Raw genomic sequence first — 20,741 nt, forward strand, 5'->3', positions numbered from 1 at the left:
CATCTCTTAATAAGCTACTTTCCCCATGTACCATTTCCTAAAGGCTCCATAACCTCTCAAAACAGTTTCACCTAAGGAGCAAATGTTCAAAGCATTGTGCAGTACATTTCATATTTGAATCATAACATATATGACCCTAATTTCCCATTTCTGTTTTTCTCCTGTCATCACACACTCTTCAAATGCTTCTAGTTCTTTTGTTTCCATTTTCTCCTAGAGAATTGATGCTCTTTATGACTGTCACCTTGGCTCCTGTACATTTCTCCTACAGCTAGCAGTTCTTGAGAGCTGATCCGTTTTTTCAGTACTTTTATACACATAGATGGCAGTGCACTAGGCATCTTTCTATACATGATCTCAGCTTCCTTTACCCACTCTGCTCTGGATTTTCAGACCCCTCTTGTATTCTTATACAGTTTGAAAAGACAAGCTGACCTGATGGCAAGAGTTTGAAAGACAGCTGACCTGGATGTTTGTGTTCTTTATGTTCGCTTGTTAGTTTTTCGTTTGTAGGTATTTAGAGCATTCTGTGTTAGTCTCTAATTTATATTATACAAACTAAAAGTATCGATTATGTGTGGTATATAATGTGTTCATTAGTATATTTTTTATTATAAAGTTCATGGAGAGATTTGAGGGATTTTTAGTGAGTTGAGTTTTTTTGAAAATGCAAAAGATTCAACCCAAACCTTTCTCCATGTTAGGCAAGTGCCCTGCTACACTACATTTACTATCTGTATTATCACATGTGTTAAGTATTTCATTTGTATCGTTGAATAGTATGACATTATGTGGATTCAAGTTTGTCCATTTGCTGACTGAAAGTGCTTAGGTTATTTCACGTTTGGATGATTAAAAATAAATGAATATACGCTTTTGGGTTTTTTTTTTTTTATAAGCTTTTGGGGGTTGTGAGATTTTCGTTTTACTGGGATGAATATACCTAGGAGCATGATTGTTGGGTTGTTAGGTAGTATATGATAACGTCACAAACACTTGCAAAACTGTTTCCCAAGGCCTGTGCTATTTCTTCTTTCATGCCTGTAATAAAAGAGATCCAGCTGTGCCATATCTACACTACTTGATAGTGTAAGTTCTCCTACACTAACAGATGTATGCTAGTGCCTCATTCACAACTTTTTATGTATTTATTTGCCATTTATATGTCTTATTTGGTGTAATATTCCACTTGTAATAGTTGTTTTTGTATTTGCAGATAATTCTTATATCTTATTTTAGTTTTCATACTCTTCAATAGTTTAATTGTACCTTTTATATTATTAGATATCTAAGCTGCAGTATTTCCTTCTGTTCTGTGACTTACCTTTTCATTATCTTTAAGAGTATCAAAACCAAAACAAAAGAATAGTGAATATCTTTGGAATTTTTTTGGTTACAGAAGAACACTTGACTCATCAAGATTTAAAGGACTTCATCCAATATGTTTTTCCCTACAAATACTATGGGTTTAGATACTACATTTAAGTCAGTGATGCATTTTGAGGGGTATTTTTTTCTGCTGCAGAATCACTTGTCGGGATATAACTTTTCAGGAAACTAGTCAGGACCTGAAGCAGAGACTATGGAGGAATAGTACTTATGGGCTTGCTTTTTCTGCCTTCCTCAGCTACTTTTCTCAAAGAGCCAGAGCCATTTGCAAAGGGATGGTCCTGCCACAGTGGGCCGGCCGGCTCTCCTCTACCAATTAGCAATGAAGAAAACGTATAACAGATGTGCCTATAGACCAGGGGTTGAACTGGGAGCTCAATTAGCAACTTTTTCACATTATATCCTTACCATTCAGTGCTCAGCATTTTAGAATAAAAGAAGTTTGCCATTACAGGAACTAGTGACATTTGAGGATGTAGCTGTGGATTTCACTCAGGAGGAGTGGCAATACTTGAACTCTCCACAGAGGACCCTGTACCGAGATGTGATGCTTGAGACCTACAACAACCTTGTTTCTGTGGGTGAGGTGGCTTCCACAGGTAATTTTTGATGGTTATTATATCCAGTAGGGGGACTTCTCTTGCTTGTCTTCATATTTTCCTTTTTTAAAAGGAAACTCAAAATATTGCTTAAATGGTTTGTGTTAAGTGACAGGTCCCTTCTGCTGACCCCAAACTGCAACTTGTGCTGTTTCAGGCTCTGAAGACAAAGGAGGTATCTATCATTTATCATCCTCAGAACAGCAGGTTACTAAGCCAGATCTCATTATCAAGCTGGAAGTAAAAGAACCAGACCCAGAAGATGGGGAAATTCCAGTTTGGAGCTTTCCAGGTAGTATCTTTTTTTTTAATTTATTATTTTTAATTTTTTTTATATTTTATTTACATTTCAGATGCCATCCCATTTCCCCTCCCTAGAAAACCCCTATCCCATGCCCCCTTTTCCTTTTTGCTTTTATACATTTTTTAAAATGTTAATCAAAGGCTTTATAAGTTTGGTAATGCTCAATCAGAAGTGTAACCCAATAAGCATAGCTGCCTTCCAGGTAGTATCTTAATGCAGCCCTCTGTCTTGGTTTTCTTTTAAGCTAGATTAAATTTGGGGCTTTCTTTTTCCTTCCTAATTATTTCCATCAGGAGGTTTGTCAAACACAGTTGTCTGTCTTATGCTATTAGTTACTGGTAATTACTGCTTAGGCTAATTAATTCACTAATAAATGCAAAATTATGACTTTTATTTTTTAATTTATTCATGTTAACATCACAGCCCCCTCCCACCTTTCCTTCCAGTCCCACCCTCACAAACTCCTCCCCCAATTTCCCCTCCTAAGAGAAGAAGAACCCCATGGGTAACAACCCATCCTGGCTCATTGAGTCGCAGCAGGACTCAGCTGATCCTTGTCCTCTGAGGCTAGACAAGGCAACCCAGCTAGGGGAAGGGGATCCAAAGATAGGCAACAGAGTCAGAAGAGCCTTCACTCCACTTGTTAGTGGACCCACATGAAGAACAAGCTGCACATATGCTAAAAATGTGTAGGGGGCCTAGGTCCAGCCCCTGCATGCTCTTTGGTTGGTGGTTCAGTCTCTGTGAGTCCCCATAGTTTTAGGTTAGTTGACTCCTCAGATCTTCTTGTGGTGTCCTTGACCCCTCTGGCTCCCTCAATCATTACCCCACTCTTCCATAACACTATGTGAGCTCCACCTAATCTTTGGCTGTGGGTCTCTGCATCTGTTTCCATCAGCTGTTGGATGAAGCCTCTCAGAACACTGTGATGCTAGACTCCTGAATGCAGGCATAGCAGAGTATCATTAATAGCGTCAGGGATCAGTTCTCTTCCATGGTATGGATCTCAAGTTGTGGCAGTCATCAGTTGGCCATTCGCTCAGTCTCTGCTTTGTCTTTGCCCCTGTACTTCTTGTAGGCAGGACATGTTTTGAGTCGAAATATTTGTGTGGGGGTTGCTGTCCTTTTCCCTCCACTGAGAGTCCCACCTGGGAAGTAGCCACTTCAGGCCCCATATCCTCCCTGCTAGGAGTCTCAGCTAGGGTTTCCTCATAGACTCCCAGGAGTCTCCCCCATCTCTGATCTCCAGCTTGTCCCAGAAATGTCCCCCTTCTGATTTCCATTCTCTCAGCCCTCTCTCACACACACTAACCCCTACTCTCCCCACACCTGTTCCCCATCCCTAGCCCCATCTCTACCCATTCTCCCACCCAGTTGCCTCCCTCCCTCCACCTCCAATGTCTCTTTTATATCCCCTTCTAAGTGAGATTCAAGGGTCCTCCCTTGGGCCCTCCTTTTTACTTAGCTTCTATGGGTTATAGCATGCTTATCCTGTACTTTGCTGGGCCATCAAATGCTAGGCTCACAACCAAAAATTTTTAATTTTTTTTATTCTTGAGAATTTCTTACATGTATACAATAAAATATGATCACACTTACCCAACCATCTCCCACCTCCTATTCCTCCCATCATCCCCTCAACAGATCTTTCTCGAAATTTCATGTCTTTTCTTTTTCTTACAACCAAGTCCAGTTGGTGCTGTCCATATGTTCATGAATGTGAGGAAACTTGTGTTACATGCACAAGACTAAGCCAGCCCAAATTGCAACATAGATAGAAGGTAGATGATCACAAAAAGCTCACCCCTTCCTAATTAACTATTGGCTGGAAGAAGGAGATTTGCTCTTTGAGAATATGGCCACTAGTAGGACTCCCATGATTTAAGGATGAGATTTTAATTCTGTTATTTATTATTTAGCTAGAATATTTCTGTGAAAACAAATTGTCAAGGCCTGGCATGGTGGTACCTGCCTTTAATCCCAGCACTCAGAAGGCATAGACAGAAGGATCTCTGTCAGTCTGAGAGAGAGAATATACAGAGAAAGAGAGGGAGAGAGAGAAATTGTATGTATCTCATTTATTACTTGGTTAGCGTGAGTTACATATTCTATAGAATGATTAAGGTTTTGTTTATCATTATTCAAAAATAATTTTAGTGGGGCTGGAAAGATGGCTCAGAAGTTAATAACAATTGTTACTCTTCTAGAATTGAGATTGTTTCCTAGCACCCTTATCACAACACAACACAAACATCTGTAACTCCAGCTCCAAGGAAATCAAAACCTTCTTTTTGCTTCTGTTGATACCCACACTCATGTGCACATACTCACACATGGACACATAGATATAAATAAAAGTAAATTTTAAGACAATTTTTAAATGGTTTTGAACACCATCTGAAAGTGACCAACAAGTTATATTCTTTTTAATTAAAATTTTCATGCAAGTATATATTATATGTTGAACATATTTCCCTTCTTTCTTAGTTGAGATTACTATTATTGTGATGAAACACCATGACCAAAAGCAAATTGGGAGAAAATGGTTAATCTGGCTTACACATCACTGTTCATTACTAGAGGAAGTCAGGACAGGAACTCAAAAGGGCAGGAACCTGGAGTCAGAAGCTAATGCAGAGATCATGGAGGGGTGTTGCTTGCTTCCCATGGCTTGCTTAGCCTGCTTTCTTATAGAACCCAAGACTACCAGGATGGCACCACCCACAATGGACAGAGCCCTCCCACATCAACCACTAATTAAGAAAATGCCCTATAGGTAGGTGTTGTCTTCAGCAAGTCAGTTTGTGGAGAACAACCTAAGTCTTGGCAGCAGACTGAATTGTTTGGGGGTTCCCATGGAACACGTTTGGCCAACAACTCAATGATAATCCAATCCCAGTAGTAGAAGCTTCATTTGATAATAAAAGATGGTCAGTTGAGGCTCTGTCTCCCCACATAATTTGCTGATTTCATTTAGATTACTTTCATGTATGTATATTTTGGGAAACTTGTACTGTATTAGATTTCCATACTACCCCTCAAATGTTCTTTAATTTTAGCTGTCTCCCCATATTTCCTCATTTATCCCTCTCTTCTTCACCCCTCCAATTGATCTTCCTGTTCTAGTCTTCACCCCTCCACCATCCATCCATAACTCTCTATTCTATTTCCCTTTACTAGAGAAATCTATGTACACACACACACACACACACACACAGTCCCATACTCTATAACTGACCTCTGTAGTTCTATGGATTGTACCATTTTTATCCTTGATGTAACAGCTACTAATCACATAATCAGCAAATACAAACCAATATATCTGGTTCGATCTTTTAGTTTCATGATTTCATTTTTTAAGCTGAGCAATACTCCATTGTATAAATGTACCACATTTTCTTTATCCATTCTTCTGTTGAGGGGCATCTTGGTTGTTTCCAGTTTCTGACTATTATGAATAGAACAGCAATGAATATGGTTGAGCTACTGTCACTGTGGTAGGATGAAGTATCCTTTGGTACATGCCCAAGAGTGATACAACTGGATCTTGACATAGATCAAATAACATCTTCCCAGGGAACGGCCATGCTGATTTCCATAGTAGTAGTACAAGTTTGCATTCCAACAATGGAGGAATGCTTTATGTCCTCACCAGCATGAGCTGTCAGTTGCAGTTTTGGGTTTTTGGTTTGGGTTTTTTTTTTTTTTTTTTTACCTTAGCCATTCTGACAAGATGAAATTTCAAAGTAGTTTTGATTTCTATTTCCCTGGTAGCTAAGGATGCTGAACATTGCTTTAAGAGTTTTCTCAACCATTTATCTATTGAGAAGTCTCTGTTTAGATTTGTACCCCATTTTAACTGGGTTATTTGGTTTCTTGGTATCTCTTTCTTGAATTCTTTATATATTTTGGAATTAGCACTCTGTCAGATGTGTGGTTGGTAAAAATCTTTTCCCATTCTATAGACTGCCACTTTGTCCAAATGACAGTATCCTTTCAGTATCCTTTGTTGTACAGAAACTTCTCAGTTTCATGCAGTCGCATTTATTCATTGTTAATCTTGGTACCTGTGCTATCAGTGTTCTATTCAGAAAATCTTTCCCTAGGTTAATGAATTCAAGGCTATTCCCCGGTTTCTCTACTAAAAGGTTCAGTGTACCTGGTTTTTTTAAGCTTTTTATTTATTGATTCTTTGTGAATTTCACATCATGCACCCCAATCCTACTCATCTCTCCCTACCCTCATACCCGCCCTCCACACCCTTATTTTCTCTTTCTCTTCTATTTCTCCACCACTTACTTACCCCTCTCAGTATCTGGTTTTCTGTTCAGGTCTTTGATCCATTTCAACTTGAGTTTTGTGCAGCATGATAAGTATGGATCTATTCGGATACTTTTATATGCTGACACCCAGTTTTACCAGCACCATTTGTCAAAAAATGCTGTCTTTTTTCCAATGTGCAGTACTGGCTTCTGTATCAAAAATCAGGTGTTCATAGATGTGTGGATTTATGCCCGAGTCTTCAATTAAATTTCATTGGTTAATGTGTCTGTTTTTGTGCCAATACCATGCTGTTTATATTTCTACAACAATTTAAAACTGAAAATGGTAAGACCTCTAGCAGTTTTTTTATTATTCAGGACTGTTTTAGCTATACTGAGTTTCTGGTATTTACATATGAAGCTGAAGAATGTCTTTTCAAGATATGTGAAGAATTATGTTGGAATTCTGATGGGGATTGCATTAAATATGTAGATTGCTTTTGGTAGAATGGCTATTTTTACTTTATTAATCTTAATGGTCCACAAGCATCAGAGATATTTCCATCTTGTGATACCTTCTATAATTTCTTGAATTTTTTTTTATCATACAAGGCTTTCATTTGCTTGGTTAGAGTTATCCTAAGATTTTTGATATTATTTCAGTCCATTGTAAAAGGTGCCGCAAATTGATTCTTATTAAATCACTCTTAGACATTTTCATTTATAGGAGTTGGAGACTATGTTTCTTTAAAGAAGAAAAATCCTTATGTCTTCAAATTTATATTTCTACATCAAATTCTAGTGGTTTTTTAATTTATTAGATTTTTATGTGTATGTGTGTATATGTACATTCAGTGTACACACATGCATTCTTAGATGCACATGCATGCATACCACAGCATTTGTTTGACAGTCAGGAGAAATTTTACAAGAGTAGGTCTCCTCATTTCACTTTGTAGATCCCTAAAATTAAACTAAGGTCATCAATATCTTTGTCTGCTGAGCCATCTCACTAGACCTATTAATTTTTCATCTGACAGTATCATTCTAAGTCTGTTATGCACATAGAGTATATGGAGTCGAATGAAATAATGATGTTGGTATCTCTGAGAATTAAAACTTCTCACTGGGAAATAGAAATGGCAAGGTACCCACCAATATTAGGGAAGTCTTTTTTTATTTAGTTTTGCTGATGATTTTATAAAATGTTACAAAAATATTTACGTGATTCTGAAATGAAATCTATTAAACCAGGTTACTAAGAACAGGCTGAGGAGACAGCACTATGGCTAAAATGTTTGTTGCTAAGTCTGATGACCTGAATTCACTTCCTGAAACCCATAGGGTAGAGGGTGAGAACTGACTCCTATAAGTTGTCCTCTAGCCACCACATATGGTATGTGTGCCCACCTAACATACAAATAAATAAATAAATGTAAAATATAAAAAGAGCAGTCCAACATCGTTCCCTCTCCCTGTCTGCTCTCTTTTCCTCACAGGTAACCATTAGTGGAATTTAAAGGTTTGTCATCTCATTGGTTTCTTACATCATAACTCTATATTAACATTCCAACGTTGATGATCTATTTCTTTAATATTATACTCTGCTATATACCGTTGTTTGGTTCGGTTTGCTTGGTTCGGTTTAGTTTAGTTTGGTTTAGTTTGATTTAGCTTTTGAGACAGGGTCCCATTGTTGACCCCTGACTCACCTGGGACTCACTATATAGACCAAGCCAGCCTCTAAGTCACAGAAATTTCCTGTATATGCCTCCCAAATGCTGAAGTTAAAGATGTGAACCACCATACCTGGCTCCTATGCACAGGGTGAGGTTTTATTGTCCCTTTTCACTTAGTATCTGAGAACATATCAAATATATATTTGTATATGTATATAAACTTGTTATTTCTTTTATAGTAATGTAGTGTATGGCTTGACATAGCTCATGATAACAGTAACATTTGGTTTAGTAAACATTTTAAGTATTTCATTGAGAGCATATAAGTTCTGTTGTAAGTATTTGAATCTCCCTGAATATTCATTTTGGTGAGCACTGTTTTATAGGTGGGAAAATTATGCAAATAGATTGGATCAAGTGAAAAAGCTGAGTCAGGATTTACTCTTGATCCAGATAATCTATATGACCTAAACCACAGAGGCTATACTACTTCTGACCACCTAAGGAGGTTCAGATTTAGCAGATCCTAGATATAGTTTGACTCCCTCTAAATACAAGTTGTGAGACCACTTCCTATGATTCAGTGTTCCATCTCTTGCTAAGAACTTGTGCTTTTCTAGCTAGAGAAAGGAAGTCACAGGAAGGAGAACCACAACCATGGGACCCATTTTAAAATTTATTGCTACTATAGTAAACAGTACTACTATGAAAACCAATTAGAAACATCAGTAGTAGTTGGATTAACTCTAAAATATTTAAGTAAACTAAAAAACATAATTCATATCTGTGTGCAAAATTGTGCTGTATTTGGTTAGATTCAAGACACCATTGATTTTAAGATGTGCCACCAAATAGTGCCACTAATTAAGTTATGGCATGTTGATAGCATTGATTTTAAGCTACATTTGGATTTAGAGGTGTGAAAATGTAAAACATTTTACAGATGATAAAATATGAAATTAAAGATGCAGATTTATAGTTTAATTGTCTAAATGAGTAGTACAGATTATTAGGCACATTAGATGTTAATCAAAACTTAAAGTATATAGGAAGGTCAAAGTAAGCTTTTCGTACAATGATACAACTGCCTCTTAAAAGTTATGTAGATTCTGAATATAGCAAAATATAAGAGAAAGGAGGGTAATATAGATAATGAAACATCTTAAAAGTCAGAGTTAAAATATGCACAATTTGTACGTGAGATAATGTAGACAGCAGAAACAGTGGTGTTGAAAAGCTGTATATGTATTAAAGGAGATAACACTTGTGAATGCTTATTGAGTAAATTTTGGCTTTGCCGAGCTCATTATTATGTAGATCCAGGATTGTTAATATTGAGTTTAGGGAGCACAGTGCTTTCCCTAGATGGAGATAATATGTAAGACATGTGCAGTCAGTTCATATAGCTAAGCCAGGAGTCAGCATTCCTGTACATGCACTCAGGAAGCTAAGGCAGATGGATCTCTTTGACTTATCCTAGTCTGCGTAGCAAATTCCAGGCCATCCAGGTCTACATAGTGAGACCCTATGTCAAAAAAAAAAGTTCCTGTAACTAAGGACTTGGTTATAAAAATGTCAGTACATGAGCATATACTAAAAGATTCTCTCTCTCCCTTGGCACTCTGAAAAAATGATGTGATAACCTCATCTGACTCACAGGATAAGCTCTTATAAGATGCACTTAGAGAGAGCCAAGCACAACCTAGGATCTGCTAGATCTGCATCTTAGGTGGTTAGTAGCTGTATGGCAGTAATAGTTGAGATTATAGTAGTTCTAGAATAGGCCTATTCCCCATACTGACAAAGTGTAAACATAATTGTGCTTTTTTTTTTTTAGAAGTCTACCAAGTTAATGAACAATTTGAGAGGCGACATCAAGATAAACAAGATAAGTATCAGTTGATGCAAGTTGGATTCCCTAACGACAACGTAATTACCAAGAGTGGGCCGAACTGTACTGAATTTGGAAATGCATTGCATCTGAGCTCAAGCCTTGTTGTTCCAAAGCAAGGATCCCATAAATTTGAATCATTTGGAAATGATATGGTAGACAATTTAAACTTACTTACTAGAAGCTCTATAGAAAATAAACATGATACTGGGTATGCAAATTTTTTCTTCCATACAGAATATGAAAACCCTAATTTCATAGTAAGACCCTATGGATATAAAGAATATGAGAAAACCCTCAGGCGAAAGAAAGGCCTTAGCCTTCATCAGAGAATTAAAAATGGAGAGAGGCCTTTTGAATGTACTGCATGTCAGAAAACCTTCAGCAAAAAGTCACACCTCATTGTCCATTGGAGAACTCATACAGGAGAGAAACCATTTGAATGTACTGAGTGTGGGAAAGCCTTTAGCCAAAAGTCTCAGCTCATTATACACCTCAGAACTCATACAGGAGAAAGACCCTTTGCATGTCCAGAATGTGGCAAAGCCTTCAGAGAAAAGTCAACTGTCATCATACATTATAGAACTCATACGGGAGAGAAGCCTTATGAATGTAATGAATGTGGGAAAGCCTTTACTCAGAAATCAAACCTCATTGTTCATCAAAAAACCCACACAGGAGAAAAAACCTATGAGTGTACCAAGTGTGGGGAATCTTTCATACAGAAACTTGACCTAATTATACACCATAGTACTCACACAGGAAAGAAGCTTCATGAATGTAATGAGTGTAAGAAAACATTCAGTGATAAGTCAACCCTCGTTATACATCAGAGAACTCACACTGGAGAGAAACCTCATAAGTGTACTGAATGTGGGAAGTCTTTCAATGAAAAGTCAACCCTCATTGTGCACCAAAGAACTCACACTGGCGAGAAGCCCTATGAATGTGATGTGTGTGGGAAAACTTTCACCCAAAAATCAAATCTGGGTGTGCATCAAAGAACTCATTCAGGAGAGAAACCATTTGAGTGTAATGAATGTGAGAAAGCCTTCTCTCAGAAATCCTACCTCATGCTACACCAACGAGGCCACACGGGTGAGAAGCCCTATGAATGCAATGAATGTGAGAAGGCATTTTCCCAGAAGTCGTATCTCATTATACATCAAAGAACCCATACAGAAGAAAAACCCTATAAATGTAATGAGTGTGGAAAGGCTTTTCGAGAAAAGTCAAAGCTCATTATCCATCAGAGGATCCACACAGGAGAGAAACCCTATGAATGCCTTGTGTGCTGGAAAGCTTTCAGCCAGAAGTCACAGCTCATTATCCATCAGAGAACACACACAGGAGAAAAGCCCTATAAATGCACAGAATGTGGTAAAGCATTCAGGGAAAAATCAACATTCACTGTACATCAAAGAACTCACACTGGAGAGAAACCCTATAAGTGTACAGAATGTGGGAAAGCCTTTACCCAGAAATCCAATCTTATTGTACATCAAAGAACCCATACAGGAAAGAAAGCCCATGAAAAAGGCCACACTTGCAAGTCAAAGCCTACTATGCAATAGTGTCTTTTATATATTCCAAAGGAAAGCTCTATTAATGTTTAAAAATTATGACCATAGATTCTAGCCTAATCATTGGGATAAAACAGCATTTCCTTTTATCCTCTTCACCCTAAAGAAAGTTGAAAAAGAAGTAGATGTGTAATTTCTTTGAAACCACTGGAACCATAGGGCTGCCAGATGAAGAGGCAATCAGGCACCAGTGCAGGAGATTTAAGGGCTTCAGAAGGGAGACAGCATAGCCAAGGCCTCTGCTGAGGGTTCAGTTGCTCGCTAAGGTGCATGACCACAGACAGCTTTGACGAAGACCATGTGAGGTCTGGGGAGAAACAAGCAGAAACACCTTGCATTTACAGAAAGTAATCTAAAGGATTTGAAGAACAGCTGGAGGTGGGGGAGATGGGGCAAATAAAGGGATATAGTTGTTCTTGTTTACTGATTTGGAGAAAGTAAAGTTTGAAAGAACTAACATATGTTAAGGAGTGTCTCAGTTGTTTAAAAAACTGATATCCTGGCATGTTCCCCTCAAGAACTTGTGGCAAATAGCAAGTCCAGGAATGACTTTTCTCATTCAAATTAAAGTATTTAAAAGTAATCAAAACCACAAATAAATTTCTACTTCTGGGAATACAGATACTCATATATGTGTAAAATAATCAAAACACAGAGGTATTTGTTGATGCATTGTTGGAAAACAAAAGATTAGAAGCTGTTGAAACTGCATCATGTGGATTCTGCTTCCTGAAACTGATATGTTCTTACAGCAGACTCCTCAGAGGCAAAAATGAACAGAAAGAACGTGGATATCATTTCTTTAGTGATTTGAGATAATCTCCAAGTTACATCATTAGCTAGGAAAAAGCAAGACACAGCAAAGTGAGTATTATGTGCTACTGTTTGTATATAAAAGTGGGGAAATTGTAAGTACAGAATGAATTGTATGTATACGCTGTTTCTGGAAAGGAGTGTGATTACCATTACTACCTTACAAAAGGAAAGAGTAGTAGGTGACTAGGGAGATGAAACTTGGAAATACCTTTTGTATTCTTTCATAGCTTTGGAAAGTTGTATAGCGTGAATATACTACCTGTTTGAACAATAAATCTTTTAAAACCGTATTGTATTCCTTTAATGGTCACTCCGGATACAGAATTCATAACATTTAATGTATATAAGTTCAATAAAGTTTGATTTATTTTCAGCGAACAAATTGAATAACCAGGCAAACAGAGAATCAAAAATATTCAATCAATTCCTAAGATATGTAGACATTTTTCCCAAGCCTCAAGTGAATCTGGGGTCACCTGTGACCATATGACATATGCCTAAAATAACAAAATCTGGAACACATTTTCCAATTTAGTGTGCACAGACAGTGACACATGGGAAATACCATATTACATAAGCCTACAATAACAGAAACTGGAATATATTTCATGCTTAGAGTGTACAATGACACCTTTTCAAATCTTAAAATGATTTAAAATTACTCCATTTTTACAGGAAGCATAAAATACCAATTCAACAGGAGGTAGAGTAATATCCTCCAAATATGTTGACATGTATTTTCTAAGATCAGAGATGAAATTGAGGCCCATAAGAACAATATAACATTTCCTGGAGAACAAGAGGTCTTGTTTGTGGATTACTGTATTTGTAAGCCCTCTTGTTAATGTGGCTATCATTCATTGATTCTTGTCTAACATTAATAGGCAACACAAGGTATATAAAACCTGGAGGTCAGTTGGGTTTGTTCTTATCAAAACAGATGAATTAGACTTGAGTCCGTTTGTGCCTTTCTAGACTACCTCTTTTTGAGAGTGTGTGTTGTGTCTGCATTCATGCACTCATGCATGTTTACATGCGTGCTGAGGCTCAGAGAGTCACAATCCAATTTTTTGTCTGTGTATGTTTATGTTTGTTCTCCAGGGTCAAATCCTGGAAACTAAATTGCTTTTATATAGATGTCTAAACTGCATTTAGAAAGTTTAATACAACTGCTCTCAATAATTTTCTCTCAAACTCCATAGCCCCAGTCAAACAATATTTAATGTATAAATATTTACTGAAGTTGGGTCCTCTGTAAAGCCTCTTTTAATGGTTTAATTCTGGAGGAAAAAGTGAGCAATAGGTTTGTGTTAGAGGGGGGCGACGCTTTAATGCTGTAGGTCAAACATAGGGCTTTGCAAATGTGAAGTGCTCCCACATTCTGCTGCATCTTCCCTTTGTTTTTGAGCTCCATAAGATATATATGTCCATTTCTAGGCAGAAAAAAATGTAGGGCCCACTAGCTTGTTCCTGGTGCAGTCTACATTAATGATACCAAGGGGAACCAGAAATAGCTATTTGATCTTTTTTACCAATAGAAAGTCATCTCCATTTAAGGTTAATCTGCAGTAAGGTGAGAGCTCAGGTTGTGCCCTCCTGTTAATCTTGGGACACCTTCCTGTGCACAGGATGGCAACTTGTTCCAACTACATGTGGCAAATTGAAGGGACAGACAGACCGAAGAGATGGGATGAGGATGAACTGCAGGATGCAAATGTGCTAAGGTTAGAGGGAAAGAGAGAAGGCTAATGAAGCACCGAATGTGGGTCAATGGGGCAGTAAAGGGCAGAGGTGGGGAGCGAATAGGGGAAAAAATATGAAATCCAGTGAAGTTCAGTACTTGAGACTAGATGAGCATAAATAAACATGCATGGATTTGAGGGTGAATGGACAGAGAAGATTGTATTGGAAGTGAGGAAAGGTGAGGTATAGCCAATAATCCTGCTAGATGCACTTGAGTAGGGAGCCATGCAGATGAATGAAAAGAAGAAAATGGATGAGTCATCAAAGTAGGCAGACTGCCAGAGTGAAAGAATGATAGATAACAAGGATCTATGGTACCAAGAGTTACAATCACAGGACCTTGGGTAATGCTAGGCAATTGGTGAGAGCCAAGTAGAGTGTAGTGGGAAATATTAAAAGATAATGACCAGCAGCTTCCTGGCACTGCTGCCAGCCAAGTTCCCACCAGCCAAGTTCCCACCAGCCAAGTTCCCACCAGCCAAGTTCCCACATTGTAGCTGACACTGGCCAAAGCTCCAAAATCTCACCACCCAGCTGGCTAAGTTCCCACTGGCGGGTCACTACCATGCCATTCCCGTGCTTCAAAACCCCCACGGCCTTTGTGGTGCACATTTGGCAAACCCACACTTCGCCACTGTACCTCTCTCTCTGGAACCCAGTAAAACCACCTTGGGAAGGAAAACACCACACAAACTTAGCTCAGAAACAATGGTAACTCAATCTCTGGGGCTCAACAACTAGAATCCTAATCTTGTATCTATATTAAATCTAAATCCTCTGGTGATGGATGGGCCAGGGAGAAACCAGAAGATACTAGTAGCTACATCTTGTCCTCATGCTGTCCCTGTCCAAAAGGACCCTCTTCTTCCTCTCTTCCCCTATCCAACCTAGAAGTCCCTCCTACTCGCCCAGTGATTAGCTTCTTTATTCATCAGGGGATTGGTTCACAAGAAGTCACCTAAGTATGTGGTGACTCATCCCTTGTCCACAGCCCCTCCAAGGACAGTGGAATTAACATAAAAAATGCAAACAGCACCAGGCCCATCCACAACACTAGAGAATGCCACCAAGAACACAGGTATATGAGATGGGAACAACCTGGACTCTGGACTCAGTGTTCAATGAAGGTCAGCTCTTTTCTCCATGTCCTTGTGGGTTATACTTAGCATGCCTCAAGACATCATATATCAAAAACGTGGCTCGGGCCCATGTATCGGCTCCTCTGCTGTACTATGTTTACTAATGTAAGCCTTGTCCTCAACGTCCAAGATAAGTAGATGTCTTAACTATGAGAACACAAGGTAGGCAAAATAGACAAAGATAAACACACAAAGAATCCAAGAAAGTAGGTGTGCCTATGCTATACCAGCATACAGTAGTAGTCCCCTTTTACCAAGCCTAAGTTCTCTTTTGGTTGTCAACTCTGTTCTGAAAATATTAAAAGGAAAATTCCAGGAACACTGTGTTAAACTGAGTGCCATTCTGAGTAGCACCAGACTTTACTCCATCCATTAAACCATCTCCTTATCAAGCACTTACATGTTATTAGCTTCTACCAGTTAGTCACTTAGTAAGTAGATCATAAATAAAGGGCCAGCAGCAGGCCACATGCGTTGTCGTCACGTGTCTTAAATTACAGCACTCAGGAGGCAGAAGCAGATGGATCTCTGAGTTCAGGGCCAACTTGGTGAAATCCAGAACAGCTATGTAGAGAGACCTGTCTCAGAATTAAAAAGGGGGGGGGGGGCTCAGCAATCATAGGGATATGTTTTTCTAGGTCCAATACAATAAGATCAGGCAATTTCTGTTATCCTAAATCACTCTTGTGTTAAAATATTTTAATTAAATTTTGAACATATTAGAAATGGATGATATTCAAGTCAGGGGCATCTGATTAAAACTGGAATAAAAACTTCCTCTGTAATACTGATATCTCAAGATCATATCTCTTAGTTGACCAGCTAGAAATCCTCAAACTCACCAGACACTGAAGTACAGATGTTTTGAATTTTCACTAGTTCTATGAGAATTCTATACAGTGTATTTTGATAATATTTACTCATATATTCTTGAGCATGTAGGCTTCCACTGAAGTATGAGCCATGGATAACAATAAGGAAACAGTGTCTTCTAGACACAGCAGGAAAGTTGCACATATGAACTTATAGTGGTTTTTGAAGACTAAATTCCAACATGGACAGAGCAAGTGGGCATAAACGTCTCACCCCTAACTAATTAGTCATTGGCAATTGATAGCTACCAAAAGAATGAAAGTCTGTTTTCTTTTAAGAGTGTAGCCCCTGGTATGTTGGCCTTCCAGTGGAAGGCCAAACATCCAGTGATGCATTTTTTCAGTGGCACAGGGTCTACACAATTCATTAAATAATTGGCAAGTTGATCATAAACAGCCTCAAAGGATAATAGAATCAAGAATACTTCTGTAGCAGTTTGACATGGCATTTTTCTGTACCATGCTGCACTCCATTTTTATGGACTCCCTCTGTATCACTAGAATGGTCAAGCAATAACACCAGTATGTCCGTAAAAGCACTCAGTTGTGGGTCCGCATATACCCAGCCACTGGGCACTCTAGGGGTGGGAAATGAAGTCTGAGATGAGGGATAAAGCTGGCTGGTTCAGGGGTACCCGGACTTACAATGAGGCTGGGGCTTTTGGGTTCTCCAATTCTTGGACATCCAGGCGCCACTGGGAGTTGCAGAAAAGCCGAGAACAGAGTTGGGGCCGCAGGCTGAAGACTGGCATCTAGACCTTCTATGGGAGATTTAAGCTGTGGCTCTATAGGCAAAGACTTGAATGTTCCCCATGGCAATGGTAGTTGAAAGAGAGTCCATGGTTATTGACTGTTCATGGCAGAAAATGAATGCATACAGATACCTCTCAGGGTGGACCTCAGATTAAATACATTTTGCAGGGAGGAATGTCTGGGACAGGGAGCTTATTGGCTACATCCTCAGGGCCTCTAGGTACCTTATTAGCATGGAGAACTTTGTTTTGGGCTAGTGACCAACATGAGGAGCATGACATGTGTTCCAGGCCAGGAATCTATCAGGGACTGGGGAGTCACCTAAGTCCCAGGTGTGTGCCAACCAAGTCTCCTGGGTCTCAGCCGGCTCTATCCACCAAGCTTCCTGGCATGGTTTACTATCCTAGACTCAAGGAGGATTGGTTGCTAGATGTCTGAGGTATCCAACTACCTGAGAAAGGTTAACCACCCATTTAATTTCAATTATATTAGTTCTGGACCTTGTGAGACCTGTGGGATAAACATGAGAGGAACAACATGCCATCCTGGAGGGTGGGCTACCCTCACCATAGAACAGACTATAATGGAAAGAGCTTTGTGTGTGAGATTACTGATATAGAGGACTTGGGAAGAAAGAATATCTATCCATAAGAACCATAATGGAAGGTAGCTGAGCTGGTAAGGCAGGTTGTTAGGCTAAGGCCTGACCCCGACATACATAGTCATAGTTATTGTAGCATTCAGTTATTTGTCATGTTTTGAGGCCCTCCATATAGGATATCAAGATCACAAACTTGGGTTATGCAGCTAATGAATTAGACTAGATTCAAGGGATCTTATACTTCTGCCCACTCAAGGAGTCAGGGAGGTGGATATCCTATTACATTCAACTAGGAGACAGATACTGAGCCTTAGGACGGCTTCTTACCAGAAGACCACTCAGAGAGAGTTTGGTTCTCAACCCCCTTCAAAGATCAGACATAGCTGCCACAACATGGGTGGGGATAATAGCATCCACAAGTATAGCATCCTGGCCAATCTACAGAAGGGTAAAAGACAGCCTCCATGAGGACTTGGACCATAGTCCACTCTGCCTTGTTAGTGGGGATTTTTATGACTTGAATAGGTGGTTATAAGGCCTCATAAGTTCCTGTGTCAATTCAACAGAAAACACTAGCTGACCAAAGAGTTTAGCCACTTGTAGGATGTCAGAGTAAGCATACAAAATGACATACTCTGGTGGCATGCACCATGATGATTTAGTCCAGAGTCCATCAAGCTCTGGCTCAGGGAGCTCTAAATTAGTGCTGGTCTTGGTTACTGTCCATGGTGGGAAATGTTATCAGTGTCATCACGTAAGGCAATGGACCACACCTACTGAGGCCCATTTAAATCACACTTAGATATAGCACATGGCGCCAGCATTATAACCAAGATGCTCATGATTGGTACAATCAAATTTAAAATCTTAAGCTTAAAAATAAGCTAATTAGAAAACAGAATAAGGATGACTAGAAATTGAAAAGAATGTGAAGTTGATGAGTGAATGCTATATGCATGAACTTAATGAACTCTGTTATCATGTACAATTAATACATGTTAGTAAAATGTTTTCAGTAGGGGCCAGCAAGATAGCTTATGGGGTAAAAGCTCTTGCTAGCAGGCCTAATTTAATCCCTAGTACTCAAATGGTGGAAGGAGAGAACAGGCTCCTGCAAGTTGTCCTTTAACCTCCACAAGGGCGCACCCGAGCATGTACCCACACACACAATTAATTGATTATAAATCCCTAATAAATACAATTGCATATCAAATTGTCAAGAAACAGGGAGAGCACCCACAGCAGCTCTGTACCTCATCTCTAGAGAATGCCACAGATTTTTACTTCCTAATCTACCTCTCCCAAGTCTTTCCTTTACTCCACCCACCCCCAAACTCTAGCAGGCACTCCCTGAAAGAAAAAGAAAAACAAAAACAGAAAACTAGGCCACTCTGGCCAGGAACGCAGGTAGACCAATTGCAAACCTTCACGTCTCCTTTTGCTCCTCCAATTCAAATCCCCCAGTTTCAGCCCTAGCTCTACAACAGAGTATCTGCTGCAGCAAACCCCCTGACCTTTCCTGCACCCATCTCCAGCTGATTTCACACAGCTTCCTCTCCTAACCTCCCTCACCCACTACTTGCCTTTTCCCAGCCACCAACTCCTGGGACCCCACAGGCTATTCCTGCCAAGGAAGCAGGTAGGCTGACTGCAGCTCCTCAGTGCACTCCCCCAATATCATCCCCAGGTTTCTAGCAGGTCTTCTGCTTTGCTTTCTCCTCACTATCTAACTCTAGTCTCAGGGAACTAGCCAAACAGATCACCATGTAACACCAAGCTTTCCTCCCTATTGCAAAGCCCCACCACTGCCCCCAGCACATCCTAATTCCTAAGTCAGGTTTTAATTCCCAGAAGCACATTTTTCCTGGAACCTCTAGTGCCCATGAAGACACCAGATGTCCCTCTATACTTTCCTAAGAACCAAAGAGAAACAGAAACCAAGGAACAAAGCACCCATCCAACAGAGGTAAGACCAGATATCAGCACTTAAGATTATAATCTTCCCAATCCAAGATACCAACACAAAAACACAATTATAGACAGTAAAAAATGTCTCATCTGGTGCCCAGCAACCCTATCACAACAAGACATTTGAAGCACAAAAAAGAGCTTAAAATAACCCTTATGGATACTGTGGTTTAAATGAAAATAGCCCTCATAGGTCATAGGGAATGATACTACTTGAAAGCATAAGGACCTGTGGCCTTCTTGGAGTAGGTGTGGCTTGTCGAAGGATATGTATCACTGGGGGTGGAATTTGAGGTTTCAAATGCTCAAGCCAGACCCAAGGTAGATAGATCTCTTCCTGTTGCTGGCTGATACACAGGTAGAACTCTCAGCTACCTCTCCAGCACTAAGTCTGCCTGTGTGACACCATGTTTTCCCACCATTATAATAATGGACTGAAGATAACAAAGCCTCAAATAAATCATTTCTTTTATAAGATTTGCCATGGTCATGGAGCCTCTTGCAATAGAACATTGACTAAGCAAATACGATAGATGTCTTTTAAAAGGAAATGAATAAATACCTTAAATGAATTGATTAAAACAAAGTAAATTAATAAAATTATCAAAGACATAAAAATAGTAATAGAAGAAATAAGAAAACCACAAACTAAAAAGATTCTGGGGAAAAAAAAAGCTTTAGGAACTGTGAACAGGAACCACAGGGGCAAGCTTCACCAGAAAAATACAAGACATGAAAGAGAGAATCTCAGGAATTGAAGATACTATAGAAGACATAGATACAAGTTGTCAAACAAAATGGAATGGTAAAATCTTTAAAAATTCCTGACACAAAATATCCTGATAATCTGGGATACTATGAAAGACAAAACATAAGAATAATAGGAATAGAGGAAGGAAAAGAATCCCCGCTCAAAGACCCAGAAAATATTTTCAACAAAATCATAGAAATTTTTTCTAACTTAAAAAAGGAGATACCTAAAAGTGCAAGAAGCATATAAGACACCAACTAGACTGGACCAAAACAGAAAGTTCCATACCACAAAATAATCAAATTGTTAATCGTACAAAAAAAGACAGAATATTAAAATATGTATAGGAAAAAGAACAAGTAACATATACAGGCAGAACTATTAGAATTAT

At 39.0% G+C, this 20,741-nt stretch overlaps 1 protein-coding gene across 2 annotated transcripts in view; it reads left to right on the forward strand.

The window, feature by feature from the left end:
- Positions 1–12,811, forward strand: part of LOC117695479 (uncharacterized) — a 64,539-nt gene extending 51,728 nt beyond the window's left edge. Inside the window, exons 4-6 of one of the 2 annotated variants that reach the window (XM_034486367.2) lie at positions 1,844–1,988; positions 2,146–2,280; positions 10,071–12,811. In XM_034486367.2, the coding sequence (XP_034342258.1) occupies positions 1,844–1,988; positions 2,146–2,280; positions 10,071–11,698 (1,908 nt within the window). In that variant the 3' untranslated portion in view covers positions 11,699–12,811. The remainder of the gene's footprint in view (positions 1–1,843; positions 1,989–2,145; positions 2,281–10,070) is intronic. The other variant, XM_034484706.3, reaches the window with a different exon arrangement.
- The last annotated feature ends 7,930 nt before the right edge of the window (positions 12,812–20,741 follow it).

The sequence above is a fragment of the Arvicanthis niloticus genome, chromosome X (genome assembly GCF_011762505.2).
Source record: "Arvicanthis niloticus isolate mArvNil1 chromosome X, mArvNil1.pat.X, whole genome shotgun sequence".
Lineage (NCBI taxonomy): Eukaryota > Metazoa > Chordata > Mammalia > Rodentia > Muridae > Arvicanthis > Arvicanthis niloticus.